The sequence below is a fragment of the Acomys russatus genome, chromosome 1 (genome assembly GCF_903995435.1).
Source record: "Acomys russatus chromosome 1, mAcoRus1.1, whole genome shotgun sequence".
Classification (NCBI taxonomy): Eukaryota; Metazoa; Chordata; class Mammalia; order Rodentia; family Muridae; genus Acomys; species Acomys russatus.
This window is the reverse complement of record NC_067137.1, coordinates 45,119,977-45,140,252: the sequence shown is the minus strand read 5'-3', so window position 1 is coordinate 45,140,252 and position 20,276 is coordinate 45,119,977. Positions and strand designations below refer to the sequence as shown.

At 39.9% G+C, this 20,276-nt stretch overlaps 1 protein-coding gene across 1 annotated transcript in view; it reads right to left on the bottom strand.

Moving 5' to 3' along the window:
- Cog5 (component of oligomeric golgi complex 5) overlaps positions 1–20,276 on the bottom strand; it is a 303,527-nt gene that overhangs the window by 147,859 nt on the left and 135,392 nt on the right. The window contains exon 7 of the mRNA XM_051144712.1: positions 15,497–15,627. Coding sequence (XP_051000669.1) covers positions 15,497–15,627 — 131 coding nt within the window. The remainder of the gene's footprint in view (positions 1–15,496; positions 15,628–20,276) is intronic.

The following is a 20,276-nucleotide window of genomic DNA, read 5'->3' as shown; positions in this document are numbered from 1 at the left end:
TGGGGCAGCACCAATGGTTCTTTTTCTTTTTCTTTCTTTCATTCTTTCATTCTTTCTTTCTTTCTTTTTTAAGGAGACATGCCTTAAAGATTTCAAGTAATAATTTCAAGGACTCCTGAGTGAAGAATATTTAATGAACTTACGCTGATATTCAAGTAAAACTGATAAGTACAACCCTCTATTCATATATAATATTTAAGGAATTAAAATTTCATATTTTATGTATGGAAGAATAGTTAATAAAGTAAAGGCACAATATGCCTAACAAGAATATATTAAGCCAAAATATTCAGAGTATTTTACTGTGTCTGTGTGAATATGCCCCCAAAAGATGCCCACACCTGGCACTGTCTCTGGCATTATTAATCTGCACAGCACTGAAATTTTAGTGGCGCACCCTGCACGACTGTCCAGAAAGAAGAGGCGCTTTCAATAGCACTTCTGACTCAGGGGCGGTCCATTAGCTCTTGATAAGGAGTTCCCAGCTGACCTGGCAGGGCTATTTCACAGCCTGTTAACAATCAGAAGTCAACAGGGTAGAAACTCAGAGAGACATTTACCAATTTTATCAACCAGGAATTAACCTTATTCCAGCCTTTATTTTAAAGACAGCTCCCCTCCACCACCCCGGCGCAAATAAGAGAATGTATAGAACAGCAGTAAGATGGAATAAGAAAATAAGATGGAAAAACCAAAAATGAACACAAATTTAAAAAGAGAAATAACACCCAGACGTCTAAAAAAATGGAAAGTGAGGAAAAGAGTATAGAGAAGGAAAAAAGACTTGTTTTAACTTCTAAAATTTTAACTAATAAGTCTGAAGAATATGTCTATATGAATCTATAATCTACTATTAAGTAAAAAAATGTTTTGTTTTGAGACAGGTAGCCCAGGATAGCCGTGAACTCACAATTATCCTGCATAGGTTCTCAAGGACAAAAATTACAGGCGTGTACCACCACACCCAGTTCAAATAAAAGTTTTTAAATGATGCCAATATTTGCAACACTATTCTGAACATATTAAGTAATAGTGGCTAAGACTTCAAGAATGCTAAATATATATTTTATGAAATGAATGTCACGGAGAATAATAATCAGGACAAATTAAAACAGCTCTGTCTTATAAATTTCTAGGTTACACATGTAAGCAGAATGTGTACATTAGAAGTAAGGTCATACAGTTAGTTCTCTAACTCCTGGGTTTCACATACTCAGATTCAAGAACTACAGACTGATAATACTTTCAGAAGATGTGCATCTGTTCCTGAATATGGACAGATATTTTCATGTCATTATTCTCTAAACAATATAAAGTACAATTATTTTCATAGCATTTCCACTAAGCTATGCATCAGTAATCTAGACTTGTTAAAGCTAGAGGAGAAAGCTAAATGTCAATAGCATTACAGGGAAGGAAGCCAACTGGTCTTCATTTCAGTATTTTCCCATGTCCTCTAACAATCCCCAATGGACATCAACAAATGACTATATTTTTTTTTAAAAAATATCACAATTTGAGTATTCTGCTTTTCTGAAGCTATTAATTACAAATATCATTAGGTTTGGTCTCAAACTCCTTCAGGCCTCCCTCGTTCCTTCTCTCCATTCTCGCTGGTAAAAAACTTCTAGGAGTAGTTTTATGTATTGTTCAAATCTCCGTGCCAGAAACTAGCCTTTTCCAACCTCCTGACAGCTGGAGTAACCATGGTCAATGACATGCAAGGACAGGTCTTCTGAGGAAATCTTGGGAAAATGTTTTGTTGTATTACCATCTTAACAGGTAGCTTAGCAGTACCTCACCATGACACCCTCAACAGACATAAAGCCTAAAGGTGACAGTTACTCTGTCGTTACAATGACACCCTAGCAAAAGGACAACACTGGTAAGGAAACAGGAAGGAAAAGCTGTTGGATAGATGAAACAATGTGGACACCCAAAGCACATAGAATTTCTTTTTAACCCCTACTAAGGTAGCTCACCCTCCAGCTTCAGCTGTTTCATCTGGGACAGAATTGAGGCAGGAAGGTTTTAGGCAAAAATCAGTAGTACATGTTCAAAGAATTATAAAAAAAAGTCTGACAAGAAATTAAACATTCTCAAGTTGACAAAATATCAAAAAATGACAATGAAGTCATTCAAAGGAAGAAAAAAAATTAAAAAATTAACCAATACCTCTATCACATGAAAAATGGTCAATCTTTTACTTCACATAAAATGAAGATTGCAAAATAAAATTATATAACTTTTATAAGAAAACATAAAGGTTAACTTCGGGATATGGAAGTCTTGGGTTCACTCCAGAATACCAGAGAGAGAAAAGTAGCCTGCCTGCCTGCTCCCTCCCCCTCCCATATATATATACATACATATATATATGAATATTTTAAGAATTCTTTCAACTTGTTCAACATACAGTAATCCCTAAAAAACACAGAGACATGCACACACACACAAACAAAACAACTTTTTCCATACACACTCACCTTACAGAGACAGGAAGGTCTACAGATGCAAACATGTCAACTTAAGCATACATGAGCTTTACTCACCATGGGCCTAACATAACATACAGCAATGAAATAATGAAAGAAACTAAAGAATAACAAACTATCATGGTATACAATACAGATTAATTTCAATCACACTGAATAAAGCCAAGTATACAAAAAAATATACTCTATGACGTGCATTCTAAAATCCTATAGAAAACACAAAACAATGATTTAGAATAGCTGTCTGATTCTCTGACACTGTTTCTGAATCACAAAATAAAAATTTCAGTATTTCCTACCATTATAGAAGTATAATATTGTGTAAATTAAATAAAAGCATTTACACTTATCTAAGTACACATAAAAATTTTAAGAAACATAAAGCAAGTATACACAGATTGAAGAGTATCAAATTTTAATCAAAGGGAAGTAGAAAATTCTACACTAAATTTAATAAAAATTTCTGGTATTGAAAAATTTACTAAGCAGAATGAAAATGAAACATTACTCAGTGAACTAGAAAACTATGGAAAGCAATAATGCCAGAAGAGCTTACAGCTAGTGGTACACTTCAAGATGGCAATAAAAGAGAGAGAGCATGATGAATGCCTCTTGGGTTATTCATGAAGGAGAATTTGGGCAAAATTAAGAAAAAGATATGTGTGTACAGTGTAGCGCTTGGAAACAGTGCTGCTTCCCATTTGGTATAAACAAAAGCACAAGCATGTGTCATTAGGTAGCTGAAGTACTACCATCAAAGAGAAAAAAGTAGACAGAATGGCAGGTGGAGGTCGAGGTGGTTGAAGAATGCACACAGAATGATTTAAAGCAGGAAGCCACATTCTTTAGACAGCAAGAGAGTAAATACTTTTGGGAGAAAGAACATGCGTCTTTTCCTGCTGCTGTGATAAAACACCCAGACAATAGCAACCTAATGGAGAATGGGTTTATTCCACACAGTTCAAGGGACAGTCTATCATGGAAGGAAAGTCAAGGCACCATGAGCATGAAGCAGCTGGTAACTGCAGCTACCACTGCAAGAGAGAGGTGAATTTATGCTGCTGTACAGCTCCCTTTTTTCCATGCACTGTTCAAGATCCCAGCCCAGGAATGGCACCACAGAAAGTGAGTCTTCCCAAGTCAAGGCAAGCAAAAGCATGCACAGAAGCTAAGCTCCCAAGTGGTTTTATATTGTCAAGTTGACAATTAGCACTAACCATCACACCATGATGTAAAATTTCTTAATAAAAATTAGCAAATTGAACTCAACCATATATGGCAAAAATATGCAGCATTATCAAGGTGGTGTAGTCCTGAAACACAAGCATAGTTTGACGTAAGAAATATGAGAAAGCATTTTAATAAGATGAAGGATAAAAAACACAGGATTATCTCAATGAAAAAGAAAAAAGTGATAAAATTGAGCATCCCTTCAGGATATAAATGTTCACCAAGTTAAGGACAAAAGGACCATATCTCAAAATTCTAAAGGCTGTACACATGAAAAACAGCCAGAAATGTGCTAACCCGAGACACTAAGAACATTCCCTCTGAGGTCAGAGGGAAAGGGCACAACTTTCACGGCTCTCATTTTATATACCTGGACAAAATTAGTCAAAGAAATAACAGATAACCAAACTGGAAGTAAACTAAATTTTCTATTTTCTCAAATGACATGATTTTACAAACTCCTAAAGACCCTAAATATTCCATCAATGAATTAAAATGAAATTAATTCTTCCAAACTCATTTTATGAATCCAGCAATGTTAGAACTTATAAGTCAATCAGTAAAGATGTAAAAAACAAAACCCTGATATAAAACGTAATATTTGTATACACCAACAGGGAACTTGGTGTGAAATAAGAAAATAATCTCATAAAAGCTACCAAAATAAAATATTTGAGAATAAATTTACACACAGAAGTGAAAATTCTTTGTAAAGTAGATATTATAAAATGCACATGTTATATGCATAAGTGATTAACTCTGAGTCACCAATAATGAATCAGAGTCACACTAAGGAACAAAATAAAAGCACTTACCCTTTGGGGTCATTGAACCAAGAGTGAGTCCAGACATGAATTTTCTACCTCATGATCCTTTGTGGTTTTCATCTCCTGTCTGTGTTGCATGGGCCTGAATCTGTGCCTGCCTAAAGGCAGTATCTGTCCCTGTGTATGTGCCTGCGTGTGTCTATGTGTGATATTACCTGTGTGTATCCTTCCCTGACCAAGGGTTTCATTATTAATTGATCAGCACAGAACACATAACATGAGGAAGGAATGGGGTACTTGATAAAAAACCTTTAACAGAATTTTACAAGTCACTGACTGACCCAACGGATCAGACAACAAACATCACTGCTTATCAACCAATATGCTTTTTCAACTTTTATGGTAGATCTTGAGAAGCTGCTTCCAACTTCTGTATTTGCTGTTTTTGGTAAATGGTTCACAGGCACTGTTCTGGGACAGGGGCTTGGAAGAGGACACAACTTAAGATCGCAGCTCTGCATTAGCTTAGGCTGTAAACAACATCAGAAATACAAGGCAAGTAGATATTTTATGTGAGTTGTCACATTGTTCTCTCAAAGGCAGGTTAAGTAAACAGGCTGAGTATACAGCAGAATAGCAGTCTTAAGTCTTAGTGACTTCAAGATGTGTATTACCTCTGGCTGTAAGGTCCAGCAAAAAGTTGCAATCTCTTAGAATGTAAGAGAGATTTTCAGAATATTGCATTGCTAAAACAAAACAGCAATGAAAGAAATTATATAGCACATGAAGAGGGAAAGAAAAATTTGTATATTCTGTCTTTAGAGATAAGAAGAAATCTCACTGCTAAAATGAGTATACTACCATCATATCAAAATACCAATGAGTTTTTACAAGAATAGAAAAAGCAACTCTAAAACTCATACAGACATACAAAAGACCCAAAGTAACCCTGAAGAGGTAAAAGGCAACTCTAGGCTTCAAACACACCATGAAGCTATACTAACCAAAACAGCATGGCACTGCCACAAGAACACAGTTTAACAGAGCATCAAATAAGGAGAATCTCTTTAACAGATTGCGTGTCAAAACATGCATGTGTGTGCACAGAAAAATGGAACTATATACCAGATCCCTTCTTCTCACATAAAACCTGAACCTATGATTGGAAGAAAACACAAGGGGGTGGTCTCAAAACATCAGTACAGGCAAAAGAAAAAGAAAAAAAGAAAGAAGAAAAAAGAAAGGAAGAAAAGAAAAGAAAAATTGCCATGGGCTCTCAGAGGTACAGGTTACAAAAGTAAAAAGACAACAATATTATATCAAACAATGAAGCCTCTACACAGCAAAGGGAATAATAGTTTAGAGACAAACTACAGGGGCTAGGGAGGAGAATATGTGCAAACTAGTCATCTGATGACAGGTGAGAGCCTAGAATATATAAGCAACTCAAAAAGTCATCCACCAAAACCACCAAATAATCCAATTTAAAACATACTAAACTCTAAGTCGATAGTTTTAAAAGAAAGATACACATATGGCCAAAAATATAAAGAAATGATCAGGCACACTACTCATCAGAAAAAAGCAATTCAAAACCACAATGTGGCATCATCTCACCCCAGTTACAATGGTGATCATCAAAAGTATAAACAAATGCTAGTGCAGGATTGAGGAAGGGACCTTATTCAATGTTGGTGGATAATTTTGTACAGTCACTATGGAAAATAGTGCAGAACTAAAGATGGGCTGCTGAGATGTTTCAGTATCAAGGTTCCTGCTGCCCAGGCATGAGGACCTGAGCTTAGTTTACAGCACTCAATGTAAAAGTAATGAGTGGTGGTACACCTAAATGGTACACCTAGGTGGTACACCCAGCACAAGAGAGAGAGAGAGAGAGAGAGAGAGAGAGAGAGAGAGAGGATTCCTAGGGCTTGATGGCCAGCCAGCCTTGCTGAGTCTGTAAGCTCCAAATTCAGTAAAATTATGTCTCAAAAAAAATTTGGCGACTATTCAAAGAAGACACCTGACATGCATGCATCTGTACACACGTATAAACACACGAATACATATATACACCCTAACACTAAAATCAAAGTTGGGCTTAGTGGTGCACACTTGTAGTCTCAGGACTCTGGAGGATGGAGGTTGGAACAGGAGGATCATTGCAACTGTGAGACCAATCTGAGCTAGCTTGGACTTCACAGAAGGACTGTTCCTCAAAAGAAAGCAAAAGTATGGGCTAAAACGACATTCAGTGCTAACAACACTTGCTTGAAGACCTAGTTCACATCCAGGCATTCAAGAAAAAAAGGCTAGGCACAGCAACATGCATGCGCATACCCCATGCCTATGAGGTCTGAAGGCAAACAGAATTCTGGGGCTCAGAGGCCAACTGACCAAGGCCCTGTTCAGTGAGACCATGCTCTCAAAAAGGAGGCAGAGACAGTAATAGGTCAGGATGTCCAGTAGCCTCAAGCCACACATACAAGCACAAACAGGCTGGCCTTGGACTCCCAGAGATCCACCTGCCTCTGCCTCCCCAAGTGCTGGGCAACACAACTCTTTTAAAAATACCAGTACGAAAGGAAAAAAATCCTGAAAACAAAACTACTGTATGACCTAGTGGTTCCATTCCCACATATACATTCGGAAAAGGTAAAATCACTATACATACAAAAGGATACATACAATTCCATTTATTATAAGACTAGTCAAAATAATAAAAGTGTTAAAAACAATTTAGATGTCAACCAGTAGACAAATGAATAAAATGTGGCAAATATTACAAAGTCAAATACTACTTAACCATAAAAAAGAATGAATGCCATTGGCAGCAATGTTTAAAGAAGCCAAACATAGAAAGCCAAATTCTATAGACATGTGCTTTCTCATTTGTGTAAACTGAAAAGTCAGTTCTCAGAATGGAATGAAATAACAGTCACCAAAACAAGGAAAGGAAGGAGGAAGATGGGAAATAATTTTTTAAAGGGACATCAAGACACATCAAGAATATGTACAGCACTATAGGGTAACCATTAGTTAAAACAATGTTAGACTTCAAAATTACTAGCGAAGTGGGAAATTTTCATCACATAGAGTGATTATGTCAGCACTCAGGAGGCTGAGGCAGCCATTTCTCTTAATTCAAGACCAGTCTGGTCTACCTAGTGAATACCAAGCCAACTAAAGCTACATACTGAGTCCCTGTCTCATAAAAAAACAAAAGACCAAAAAAAACAAAAAAAAATATTTTTAAAGAGATATAAGTACTTATTGTCATGATCTGACTTTGGAGCCCATAAACATTTGTAACTGATATGGCTCTTTAGAGAAGAGCTGCAAAGGCACTAGAAGTCAGTTCAGTGGGAAAAGCAACATTAACCCAAATATGCAAGAAGCATTTCTATACACTCAAATAGTGAGATCTGCTCTGCAGCTTTAGGGTGAGCCAAGTAGAAAAAATTCTAGTCAGGAAATATAAGAGAGCTTCTGTAAAAACCCTTTAAGTTTACAAGGGAACTGACAGTGGCTACTGTTGATGTTTATTACACCCTATTTAAGAGAAGAAAAAGCATTTTTTAAAAGTTGCTTGCTGAAGTATATTGTTACTATGTTTAATGTTTCCAGGAATTTATTTTTAAGAGCTTAAGAAAATAGTTGACTTTCACAAGAATCCACTCAACATAAAAATCAGAATTTTCAGTCACAAAAAGCAAGCAGCAACTCTAACTGCGCACTGTGAGCTCTGCAGATGTTTGTGATGCCCTGCACTCCCCCAAGGCCCTTTTCAGAGTCCTGGCTGCAAGACACTCTTACAGCACTTTTGTTTGAAAACTGATAACAACCAGGACCCCAGACTTAACCAAGGAGGTTCCTGCCTTGGGGCAAAGCCAGTGTGTGGCTATTCAGTTGTGGTCACTAGGGATGATGGCCAGGTACTAATTCCTGAAAGAACTGAGTGTAGATGACCACCTCCTCTTGATGACCTCTGAAGATAAAACCATCACCCACTGAACCTCCACAAGCTCTGTGCTTGTTTACTGGGGAAAGCTTGTAATTCACAAGCTAAACCATCTTGCTAATTAAAATGTCATCATTTTCCTGTGGGGGCTTGGTATCTATGGTGATGCAGGAACTCATCCAGATCAAAATCTCCATCACCTATTTTTGAAACCTAGTTAAAGCCTGAAGTAATGGAGCCTGCTGAAATACTGCTGCTCTCCCCACCCCCAACATTGAAAAAAAGATTCTTAGGGTCAGCAGCAAAGAGTAAAGGAAGTACTGAAGACAGCTGGCAGATATTGCCCACGCCTGAGACACAGACTCCTATACAGTTTTGCCCTAATACTGGGATCTATTAAACTCTATCAACCCCAGAAAATGTTCCAGTCCTTACAAAATTTTGACTAGTATCAGTGATATCACTATAAATCGTTTGCATATAGAAACAATAAGCCTTATTCGTGTGAAATAAAAATGCTGGCATAGGAAGTTTACTTATATGTGTTTATGTTTTTTATTTAAAGAGAAATAATGATTTATCTGTATCTGCATGATTTACATAATAGTGCAGTCGGGATTTAGTAATGCTAACAGGCGACACAAAGCTATACATGAATACTATACAACTGACTAGGCAAAAAACAAAAAGAAAGATCAGATTGGTTATCTACATTTTCTAGTTTGAAATAAAATTAGTTTGAGGTGCAGCGGGTGCTGGTCCACATGGCGGGCATGGGGTGCAGGGCCGTGGGGTTCGAAAGATGAGGGCCTCAATGCATTCTGAGGAGAATGACTGTGCTCCAGAGCAACACAGAAATGTTCATCCCCAAGAGCGGCCTGATTGGGAGGAAACACTTAGCGCAATGCATTAGAAATACTCAAGCTGAGATCATCCAAGATGATATCGATCGCACACTGTGTCTGATCCATGGAACAGCAGTGACTGCACAGCCACCAAAGGACCATACTGAGAGCTCCCAAAACAGTGTTGGTGTTTCCCAGAAGGAAAGAAATACTGTCATGTGGATTGTCCACACCCTCCCACTTCAGGACCATGGGACCACCCTCAGGTGAGCTCCCAGGGTCTCCTGGCTGCCGCTTTTCAGGTTGCATCCCAGCATAGTGTGGGCCAAGTAGATGCTGTTCTAATCGAGCCCAACTAAGTACTGCACCGCCCACACCACAGGCCTCACAGACCTCCTCTCATGGGCCAGGGCCATGCTCAGTGCCGAGCGCTGGATCCTGCAGAGGTAGATACTAGGGGTAGCCCGAGGTGGGACCCATGACAGATGAAGCACACAATGGAACCAGAGACTCAGAGACTTGGGAGGCACAAATCAACAGAGCCACAAGTTCCTGGGTACAAGAAACTGTGCTGGGTCAACATCAATGGATTCTGAGAGCTACTCAATGAAGACTTTGAAGATCCTCCACTTGCCACCTGCTTGATGGCCCATAAGACCCAGAACCCATAGGAGTAGGAGGCCATCCAGGTCTTGACGGCCAGCAACAATCTGGCGAACTGAACAGGAGCAGGAAAGCTGGCCCTGAGGCCATGGAAGCAGGAGAGCTGACCCTGAGAACACAAGAACAGGAGAGCCGGCCCTTAGGATGTGGGAGCAGGTGAGCCAGCCCCGAGGACATGGGAGCCTGAGAGCTGGCCCTGCCTTGAGGACACAGAAGCGGATAAGCTGGCCCTGGCCTGAGGATAAGGGAGTGGGCCCTGATCCAGGGCTCTGAGTGAACCTCACCCCAACATCTACCCCATGTCTGACCTGCTGGAACACATGAAGGGGCCAGACCTGCAGATTCAAAGATTAAGAATCTCCTTGACATGCAGCAAGAATGGGATATCCGACAGCAGTCCCAGGAAGGATCCTGTAATGATAGTGTAGGCCTCCAACCAGACCCATGACTTGTAGCAATGAACATTTGAAAGTAAGCATATGTGGACAGAAGGCAATAATGTGTGATACACTACAGCTTCTGTGACAAGATTTTTGTTTGTCTGTTTTATTTTACTGGGGGAGGGGGAGAGATTTTTGGTGCATGATGTGTAAATCATAGACATTCAACATAAGTATAAAAAAAACTCAACATCAAACTAATTCTTTTAGTTTGAAAGAACTGCTAGATAACCTGTATCTTTTTTCTTCCTTTTTTATTATTATATTTCTTTTTTAACATATACATTTATATTATTACACTGCCCCCTCCTCCAAAAATAAGCAGTCTGCTAACCAGGCCTGCTAGAGATCAGTGAAATGTAGAATGCTAGGATGTAAGTGACTGTCCACCAGGATGGATGAGCCATTAGTCCCATCCCCAAAGAACAGGCAGCCCAAGTGGGCAGTACTGGATCATAGCCAATAAGTCCTGGGCTGTCATAAAGTCACAAAGCTCTCTTCCTGGCACAGTTCTGCCAAATGAGCACGATCTTAGGTAATGACTATTTGAAAAGAATAATGCAGGTGTACTTAAGAAATACTCTGGGCTCAACCTTTGCTGTATAAATCTCCATCTGTCCAAGTGGACAGACTTAAAGAGTCCAGTGTTTGTTTAAGTTATCTGGGGCTGGGTCCTTCAAGAGATTTAAGGATAACAGCATATGTGGAATACATAAGCCTAAAGTACAGATACGTTAGTGAAATCACCTCTCTGAGGCTAGCTTCTCTTTGGCATCAGCCACTGCCAGTCACATGCTTCCCCCAGCCCCAACCATGAAGAGTTCTCCCTTTATTAATCTCTATGTGTGGAGAGTTATTTCTCACTGGAAGGCATACTGTTTCCACTACACATATATAAATGTAGGAAATAACAGTAGAAAGGGTACTATAAGGGAAAGACAGAGAGAGCGATGGAGACTTCAAGGTAACAAAGAGAACTGGCAGTTACCTATGTACAACCAGTTTAGAAGAGCCAGTATAGGAAACAGTGGGCTCTGCCTAGAGAGAAATGAAAGGAGCTTCACAAAATCACAAAGCTAGCATTAGGTCACCTTTAAAAGTACGAAGAAAAAGACTGGCAATACAACAGAAAGAACGCAGGCACTAGATAAAGCTATAACTGTGCTGGGAGAGAAAGAAGTCTCATCCAAAAGGTAAGCCAGGCAGGCCTGGTGAGGACATAGCCACAGGACAAGCCCACAGCTCACCAAACTCAGATCCAACTGTACTTTTAGTGAGACAGTGCTTCCTTCAGAAGAGGGTCAACATTTAAGGGGTCTTTGCTTTAGGGCTGGGAAGGCAATTGCTGGCACCATCTTGAGAAGGAAAACTGTTTAAAACTGAACTACAGAGAGGGAAGAGAAAATTGAGAATTCACAAATCTAGGCAACAATAGCAGAACTGCCTCGCCAGCGTGCTCCATTGCCGCCGCTAGATAGGTGCTGAGTGCCAACGAAGCACCCGCCTGGGCCTGTGTCTCACTGAACCACGTCCACCTGCTTCCCTGCCATGCTTAGCACAGCAGTCACACAAAGGGCTGTAACAGTTTGGTATCATCAGGGGCTTGTGGAGCTTCCATGTCTCCTCTGCCATCTGATACCAGCAATTTCATTCTAAAAGAGGTAGCTAATTGTAATACTTGGTGGAACTCCACCTCCCTCGTGACCCCAGGAGCCTCAACTACCAAATAGGCCTTACTCTGAGCTGCCATGATCAAGAAACAGGACCTTGAAACCTTTGATCTCAAGGTTCATATGCTCTTGTCCGGAAGAAAGCAGTGCCTGACCAGCCTGCCAGATACAGAATCCAGGCCACCCACCAGACACTGAACTACACATTCTCTTAACAAAATACTTACAAATCAAAATCAGGACCAGACTCATAATAAAATAAACCAGCCAGGGGCAGTGGCACATGCTTGTAATCCCAGCACTCACACATTTGGAGCATGGAGCAGAAGAGGAAGTTGGATTCCGTGGACCTGGAGCTACAGGGGTTTGAGACTGACCTAATATGGATTCTGGGACCTGTACTCAGATCCTTTGCAAGAGGAGCAAACACTCTTAAATGCTCACCTCAGTGACTGGTGTTTAGTATCCTGAGTTACAGAATCACTGCAAGGTATACTTGGAATAATGCAGATGATCACAAGAGTAATTTTGCCTGGCATCTATTCCACCTTCCTTTTAGGATACCTTTGCTATGGAATCTGCAAGAGAGTCTCTTTTAGACATCTATGCAGTCAGAGTTCCAGACACACTGTGGTTCTGTCCATTAAGCACACCTGAGGTATTCAGAAGGCAGGGACTGAACTCCACAGTTCTACTGTTTCTATGTTTGGTCTTAGAGGTGTGTGGATTTTCCTGGATTAGAGCAAACTGACTCTAATGTCCAATTAGACTTCCTGACTGTTGAATAGCAAAACACAGAAGAGTCATTTTGTTGATCTCATCATTCCAGAGGTCATGGATCTGTGAAACTATTAATTGCACTGAAGAGGAGCCCAAACAGCAGGCAGTTTCCTGATAGTAGGCACTACATGCGAACAATCAATTCTACACAGTATAGTAACTTCAGAACCCCAAGTGTCCCAGGGGACTAGTGCTCTATGTAACTGACAACAAACAAAACATCAAAAGTAAGCACACAGCTTTTACCCCAGCCCTCACTCTAAAGTCTCTAATAAGCACCTGCCACCACATCTTACTAAGTAAAGTAGACTCTGCTTTTTATAAGCAAACACTAACCACTACAAGCAATCTGGGGGTATGCATATATACAGATCTAGAATTTTCAAAATGGGTCTGGGATTCAGATGCAAATTTGAGAACAATCAATAAGAGGGAATATATGAGCTCACCAACAAAACACCACTTAAAAGGGCCAAATAGAAGATGCACAAGCATCAAAGGGGTAAAGCACACTGTCAAGAAGGAATAACTCCAAAAGCAATGTCAAGAAGAAAACAAAAATGAAACCAAGAAGTACATGAGATTAGAAAATGGAAGAGGAAGAGGAAGATTATAAGGAAGCTGAAATGATCAAAGTCAAAACACTTGAGTGAAGTAAACAGGGTGGAGCGCTGGGGAATTTGGAGGCCACTCCTTCCCTAACTGAAAACAGCTTTACTGGGGAAAAATACATTAGAGGCTGCAACAGAGGCACTATGGAGCCACATGGGGGTCAAGAAAGGGTGCAGCATCAACAGTCTGTCCTTTCTAAAGCTTGATTGTAAGGCGACTGGGGAATAGCTACGTGAAGAACAGCAGCAAACCCAGAACCCTGGCATATATTTGAAATCACAGCAGATGGGAGGCTGAGACAGGAGGCTTAGGAGCCTAGGCCAGTCTGGGATTCTGTCTTTAAAAAAAAAAAAAAAAAAAAAAAATGAAACAGAAACAACTATCGCCGTTCATATGAAAGGAGCTGATTGGCCACTAGCTCAAGTTTTAGTTTCTGAGACAGTCTCTTGCTGTTTAATTCTGGCTAGCTCAGAAATATGCCCAGGCTCAACTCAAACTCAGCAACCTCCAGCCTCACCCTTCTAATTACTGGATTAAATAAAGGCTTAACAATTGTAAAGAGTTCTAATAGCACATTAGTTTTTCTTCTGACTTGGGAGAAACTTTAGTTTCCTTACTGTTGGAAGGGGAAAGCCTGAAGATTGGTGTATGCAAAAGACACAGCCCAAATTACTGCATCTCCAACACAAGCCCTATACCAAGAACTGGGGAAAATCACAGAGGAGGATGCAGAACGAGTCTAAGAGCCAGACAACCCAGTGACCTAGATAGAATCTTAGAGACATGACAGAGCAGCTGCACCCATGGACCCTTAACAACACTGCTGTCCAAACAAGACCTGCATAGTGACAATGCCAGCGGATATGCCAATAGGGAAACGGGAAATTGAGTATGGCCCCACTCCCAGATGAACAGCTACAGACAACCAACGGCTGTTGAGAATGGAGAATTGAATTTTTTTTTCCCAGGGATTAGCTCCCAAACAGGTTATCCAATTCCAAATGCCCAGCACTAAATTCATACACATAAAAGCACAAAAACAACACTAAATGGACTCAGAAAGGTTTGAGTAGGATCTTATGGAGTGTGTGTGTGTGTGTGTGTGTGTGTGTGTGTGTGTGTGTGTGTGTGTGTGCGCGTGCGCGCACATGTGTGATATAAAAGTATTAATTAGAGGTCATAAATTTGAGAGAGAGAGAGAGAAAGAGAAGAGTAAACAATTGAGGAAGTGGAAGGAGGTGAAGAAGGGATAATATAAATAAAAAGCTTCTGCATGAAATTCTGGAATTTAAAAAAATTAATTTAAATTAGGAAAAATCGGCATGCTGTAGACTAGATGCAATCATTGCAGTCATCAATGTATGTCATTAACACTGGGCCTCACAAGAGCAGCCCTATCAACGATCAGCGAAGGAAAGGTGAAGAGCACCCAGGGCTCTCTCTTTACCACTCAACTACTACTGCCTAGCACACTAACTTAACATAGATAGCTCCAAACACATGGCCACATGGATTGCCCCGTTTACTCTCAGTGAATCACAAAGCAAAACTAAAAAACGTGAATGTGAGGAAAAGATTGGTAAAAAGGAGTCAGAGGAAAGAGGGGTCAGTATGCATTGTGTATATGTGCTGAGCCCGAGAACAAATGCAGTTAATGAAAACTATTTGGATTCAAACCACTTCATTTACAACTTTACAATCTTTAGCAATTCTTTAAACGGTTTCAACATCTATATAAAATGGAAAAACAGTATTACTAATCATACTATATTGTTGAAAAGATGCCATGGACAAAACTATAACTCTCAACAAGGGGTGTGTGTGTGTGTGTGTGATAAAAATGTATTTTACACATACCATAGAAACCTTGGTGTATTTCAGAATTAAACACATAAAGGTATATTGTTTCCCTTTGATGAAATATGCTCTAGTCTGCAACACAGTTCCTTCATGATAAAATCCAGCTATTTATTACTTTTAAATCCAAAGTCAAATACACATCTGTATACCAACAGATCCTTCAAGTGTGTTACCTGGGTCTCCACACCTTGCTCCAGCAGGCGCTTAGCTTGACTCTCCACCTCAAGTCGAGCTCGTGCAATAAAGAGCAGATCATTTTCTATCACTTCTATTCCAGAAAGATCTATTCCTTGAGAAAGATAATCTGTTAAAAAATACAATTTAATAGTCAATATCAAGTAAAACCTAAGGAATCAAAACAACGTGTGTAACTTCTTCAAAACTACTATGGATTTGCTGTTCAACACAGTTCTTTTTTTCCTCTTTCTCTCTCCTCTCCTCTTCTCTCCTCTCTTCTCCCCTCCCCTCCCTTCTCTCTCTCTTCCCTCCCTTCCCTCCCCTTCTCTCTCCCTCTCTCATTCCCTCTCTCCCTCCCTTTCTCAACAAGAGATCTCTGTGCAGCCCTGGCTGTCCCAGAACTCACTATGTAGAACAGGCTGCCCTGGAATTAACAGACATCTGCCTGCCTCTGCTTCCCCAGCACCACCAGCACCCAGATCCTTCTTAAAACCTATATTCTAAAAATATAACAATTCCCAAACATCTTCTATTTAATAATGTATCCAGGGAGTTGAATGTTCCAAGTAAAACATATCAGTAGCAAAAATACTACAAGTGTAAAACAAATCAACAGATTAAAGAGTTTCTTTTTTCCACAAAAGATCTTTCCCTATGCAAGCCAGTACGGCATAGAACTCATTATGTTAGCCTAGGCTGGCGTCAAACTTGCAATCCTTTCTCTGCCTCACAAATGCTGGAGCTAAATGTCTGTGCAGCAGCCCCAGATTCTATTTTAATTTAAGTAAATATCCTGATAGTTGTAGAAATTTCTCAAACTCCACCTATGCTTTCAAAAAGTATTCTGTAATAGCAAAGCATTTGAAATGAACATTTTTAGAGAAAATTAATAATTCACAAATAAACCTTAGTATCTGTCATTAATGTGATTGTACCAACATGAACATTATGTTACCAAATGAAAAAAATAGAGAAATTTTATTATAGACAAACTTTCACAATAATCATTACTGCAGGATTACAGGGACAGGTGAGAAAGCTCGGTCAGTGGCATGTTTACTGTCACAGTGCACATGCTCACATACAAACCTGGGAGTGTATGATGGCACCTACTTGTAACCCCAGCGTGACAGAGGCAAGACAGGGATATTCCTAGAGCTCTCTAGCTAGAAGAGTCTGGCCAAAACAAAAGTCTCAGGTCTCAGTGAGAGACCTAGTCTCAAAAGTCAAGAAGGACACCAAGGTTAACCTGCACAGGTACACTCAAATGTATGTGTATACTTTACACAGGAATGCACTGACATACTGAAGAGATTTTGGTAGGCTGAGCATGGCTCAGGGCTTTCAACTCCATACTCAGGACTCTGCAGCAAAGACACTGTAAGTTCCAGGACAACTTAGGCTTCAGAGAAAGAGTCTGTCTCAAAAGAACAAAGAACAAGCAAACAGGAGGAAGAGGAAGAGGAAGAGGAAGAGGAAGAGGAGGGGCGGAGAGGGAAGAGACGGTGGTCCTCAGGGTTCTATAGTTGCCTCTCTGGGTTCAGAGTTTAGATAATTTTAAAAATTGTGTGATTCTTTGTATTTTTCTTACTACTGAAATTTTCTAAAATAAAATGCTTAAGGATGAAGGCTGAGGTTTAATTAGTTTATATACAATTCTACAATTCTTTTAATATTTTTTCAAAGCAAATTCTCTCTCCCTCCCTCCCCTCTCCCCTCCTTCCTTTTCCCCTTCTTTGAAAGAAGGTCTCACTGTGTAATCCAGGCCGGCCTGGAGCTCTCTATGTAATCCAGGCCGGCCTGGAGCTCTCTATGTAATCCAGGCCGGCCTGGAGCTCTCTATGTAATCCAGGCCGGCCTGGAGCTCTCTATGTAATCCAGGCCGGCCTGGAGCTCTCTATGTAATCCAGGCCGGCCTGGAGCTCTCTATGTAATCCAGGCCGGCCTGGAGCTCTCTATGTAATCCAGGCCGGCCTGGAGCTCTCTACTTAAACCAGACTGGCCTGGAGCTCTCTACTTAAACCAGACTGGCCTTCAACTCACAGATCCACCTGCCTCTGCTTTCCATGGGCTAAGATTAAATAAAGGTGTGTGTTACCACACTCAGTCCCTCAAGGTATTATTTCTAAAAGATTACATTTAATTAGATAAATGACTTCATTCTGTCAGTTAATAGAATACATTTTCACTTAATTAAAATTTTGTCTTCAGTCTTATTAAAACATATCCTAGCATTAAATACATTCACAGCACACTTGAGTCAGGTTATAATGTAACAACCAGGTCCAACTACATTAAAGCATCCAATTCAATCCCATCCAATCTGATGAATGAACACTGTACAGTTAGTTACACACCAGGGGAAAAAATGGAATATACAGTACATTGTAATTCAACCACATTGTGTCCTTTTTTTTCTTTTCTTTTTTGGGTTTTGTTTTGTATGATCTGTGCCCTCAGTCTCCATCTCCCACCACAGACACACACACACACACACACACACACACACACACACACGGAGGAGAGAGAGAGAGAGAGAGAGAGAGAGAGAGAGAGAGAGAGAGAGAGAGAGAGAGAGAGAGAGAGAGAGAGAAACAGGGTTCTTTGCAGACCAGGCTGGCTTCGAATTGACTCGCTGCCTGCCTCTGTCTCCCAGTGTGCTGGTATTAAAGGCAGGAACCACCAAGCCTGGCCACCATGTGTTCTTTTTCAATGTGTAGATCCAAAAGAACATAATAAGGCTTACCACAGTTAAAAAACAAAACTAAACTAAAAATACCTTCAAATCATTTGAACTTAATTTTGCCTAGAACTAACTTACTAGGTAATTACAAATGCTAACTAAACTCATGGGGCATCAGAAAGTTTTGAATGCAAAATGCCAACAATACATTTGCATGCCCTAAATGCTCTGTAAACTACCACCAGAATATAAACATAATAGTGAATGTCAAAATGTGTTATATACCATTCTGTTCAGTAGATTTAGTGTGAATTTTAACATTTAGGACATAAAATCTCTTGTTCACTGGTTAGCTGATGCTGACTATGTAACCCAGGATCTTTCACATCCTTACACAGCATCTGTCGTTGAGCTATGTTCCTACTTCTAAAAGTTTTCATTTAAAATTTAATTTTCAAAGAGTTTTGAAAGAGAGTTTTAGATTCAAAAGGCAGGTAATATTACTTCTCCAATTTGCTAACTAAAAATATAAGCAAAGTTTATACTGACTTTAGCTAACTTAGTATAATGATAGTACTAAATGCTAACATTCTAAATTTAGTAAGAAAGTAAGCAAATAAAAATATATGAAAAGCAAAACTTTCTCCTTTTATTAATTTATTCAGATTACATCTAAATTTTTATCCTGTTCCTTGTCTCTTCCCATTCCTCCCTCCCTCTTTCACCCTGTTCCCATCCCCTAGGTCTGTGACAGAAGGGGACCTCCTACCCCACCATATGGTCACAGCCAATTAAGTCTCTTCTTGGTATGCTTTCTCTGAGTGCTACCAGGCCTCCCCACTAAGGGGAAGTGGTCAAATATGAGGCACCAGAGTTCATGTCAGAGTCAGTCCTCACTCTCCACATGACTGTGGATAATATCCTGTCCCTTGGCTAGATCTGAGTAGGCTTTCAATATTTACTGCATGTATTGTCCTTGGTTGGTGCAGTAGTTTGAGCAGCCCCCTCTGGGTCCAGATCTGCCTGTAATGACATTCTTGTGGGTTTCTAGGACCCTCTGGATCCTTCTATTTCCCTATTCTCCCTTAATTCTCTCACATAGAGTCCCAATTGGAGGTCGTACCTTTCCCAATCTCCTGGTAAGTGAAGACTTTCAGGGGACATCCCTGTTGGGCTAGTGTCCAATTATAAGTGAGTATATACCATGTGATTCTTTCTGCTTCTGGATTAACTCACTCAATATGATAATTTCTAGTTCCATCCATTTGCCCACAAATTTCAGTATTTTCTTGTTTTTAATAGCTGAGTAGTATTCTATAGTGTAAATGTACCACAGTTTCTTTATCCATTCTTTGACTGAGGGACATTTAGGTGGTTTCCAGATTCTGGCTATTACGAATAAGACTGCTATGAACATGGTTGAGCATATGTCCTTGTTGTGTGGTGGAGCACCTTGTGGGGATATTCCAAGGAGTGGTATAGCTGGGTCTTGAAGTAGCCCTATTCCCAGTATTCTACACTCCGAATACAAGGGCACCCAAACTTTTTAATTGTAGGTTGAAGGTGCAGTGAAATCAAAGAAGTGGACCACTCTATGAGTAGAAAGAACTCATATTTTGGAGTAAGACTGCCAAGGCTATCTGTGAGGGTGAGGGGGGTTAAAATGGTGGGAAAGTGAGCAGGTTGTATATGACATCAGAGTGGGGACTTTGATCCAATACAGGTTGCTTTTATTGAGAAGATGCTCTTGCATGAGGTAGCTGACACAAGCACTGCCACGCGGAGGCCACTTTTGGATCTAACAGAAATATGCCAGCATTGCTAACAATCAGACCATTCAATCTTACTAAATGAAGAACATACAAACAAAATCTAAACTCACACTCGCTGAATTTCCTCCTGTGTTACAATGTAGAAAATTAAATTGATCTACTTGGGTTGTAGATGTATTTTTAACATCTTCTTAGAAGTGAAAAATAATACTAGTGCTTTTAGTAGAAAAAGATGCTATCTACTTTTATTTAAATTGAGAAAATTAATAAATTACAAAGATATTCAACTAACAGGTCATGCACAGACAGTAGAAGAGTAGA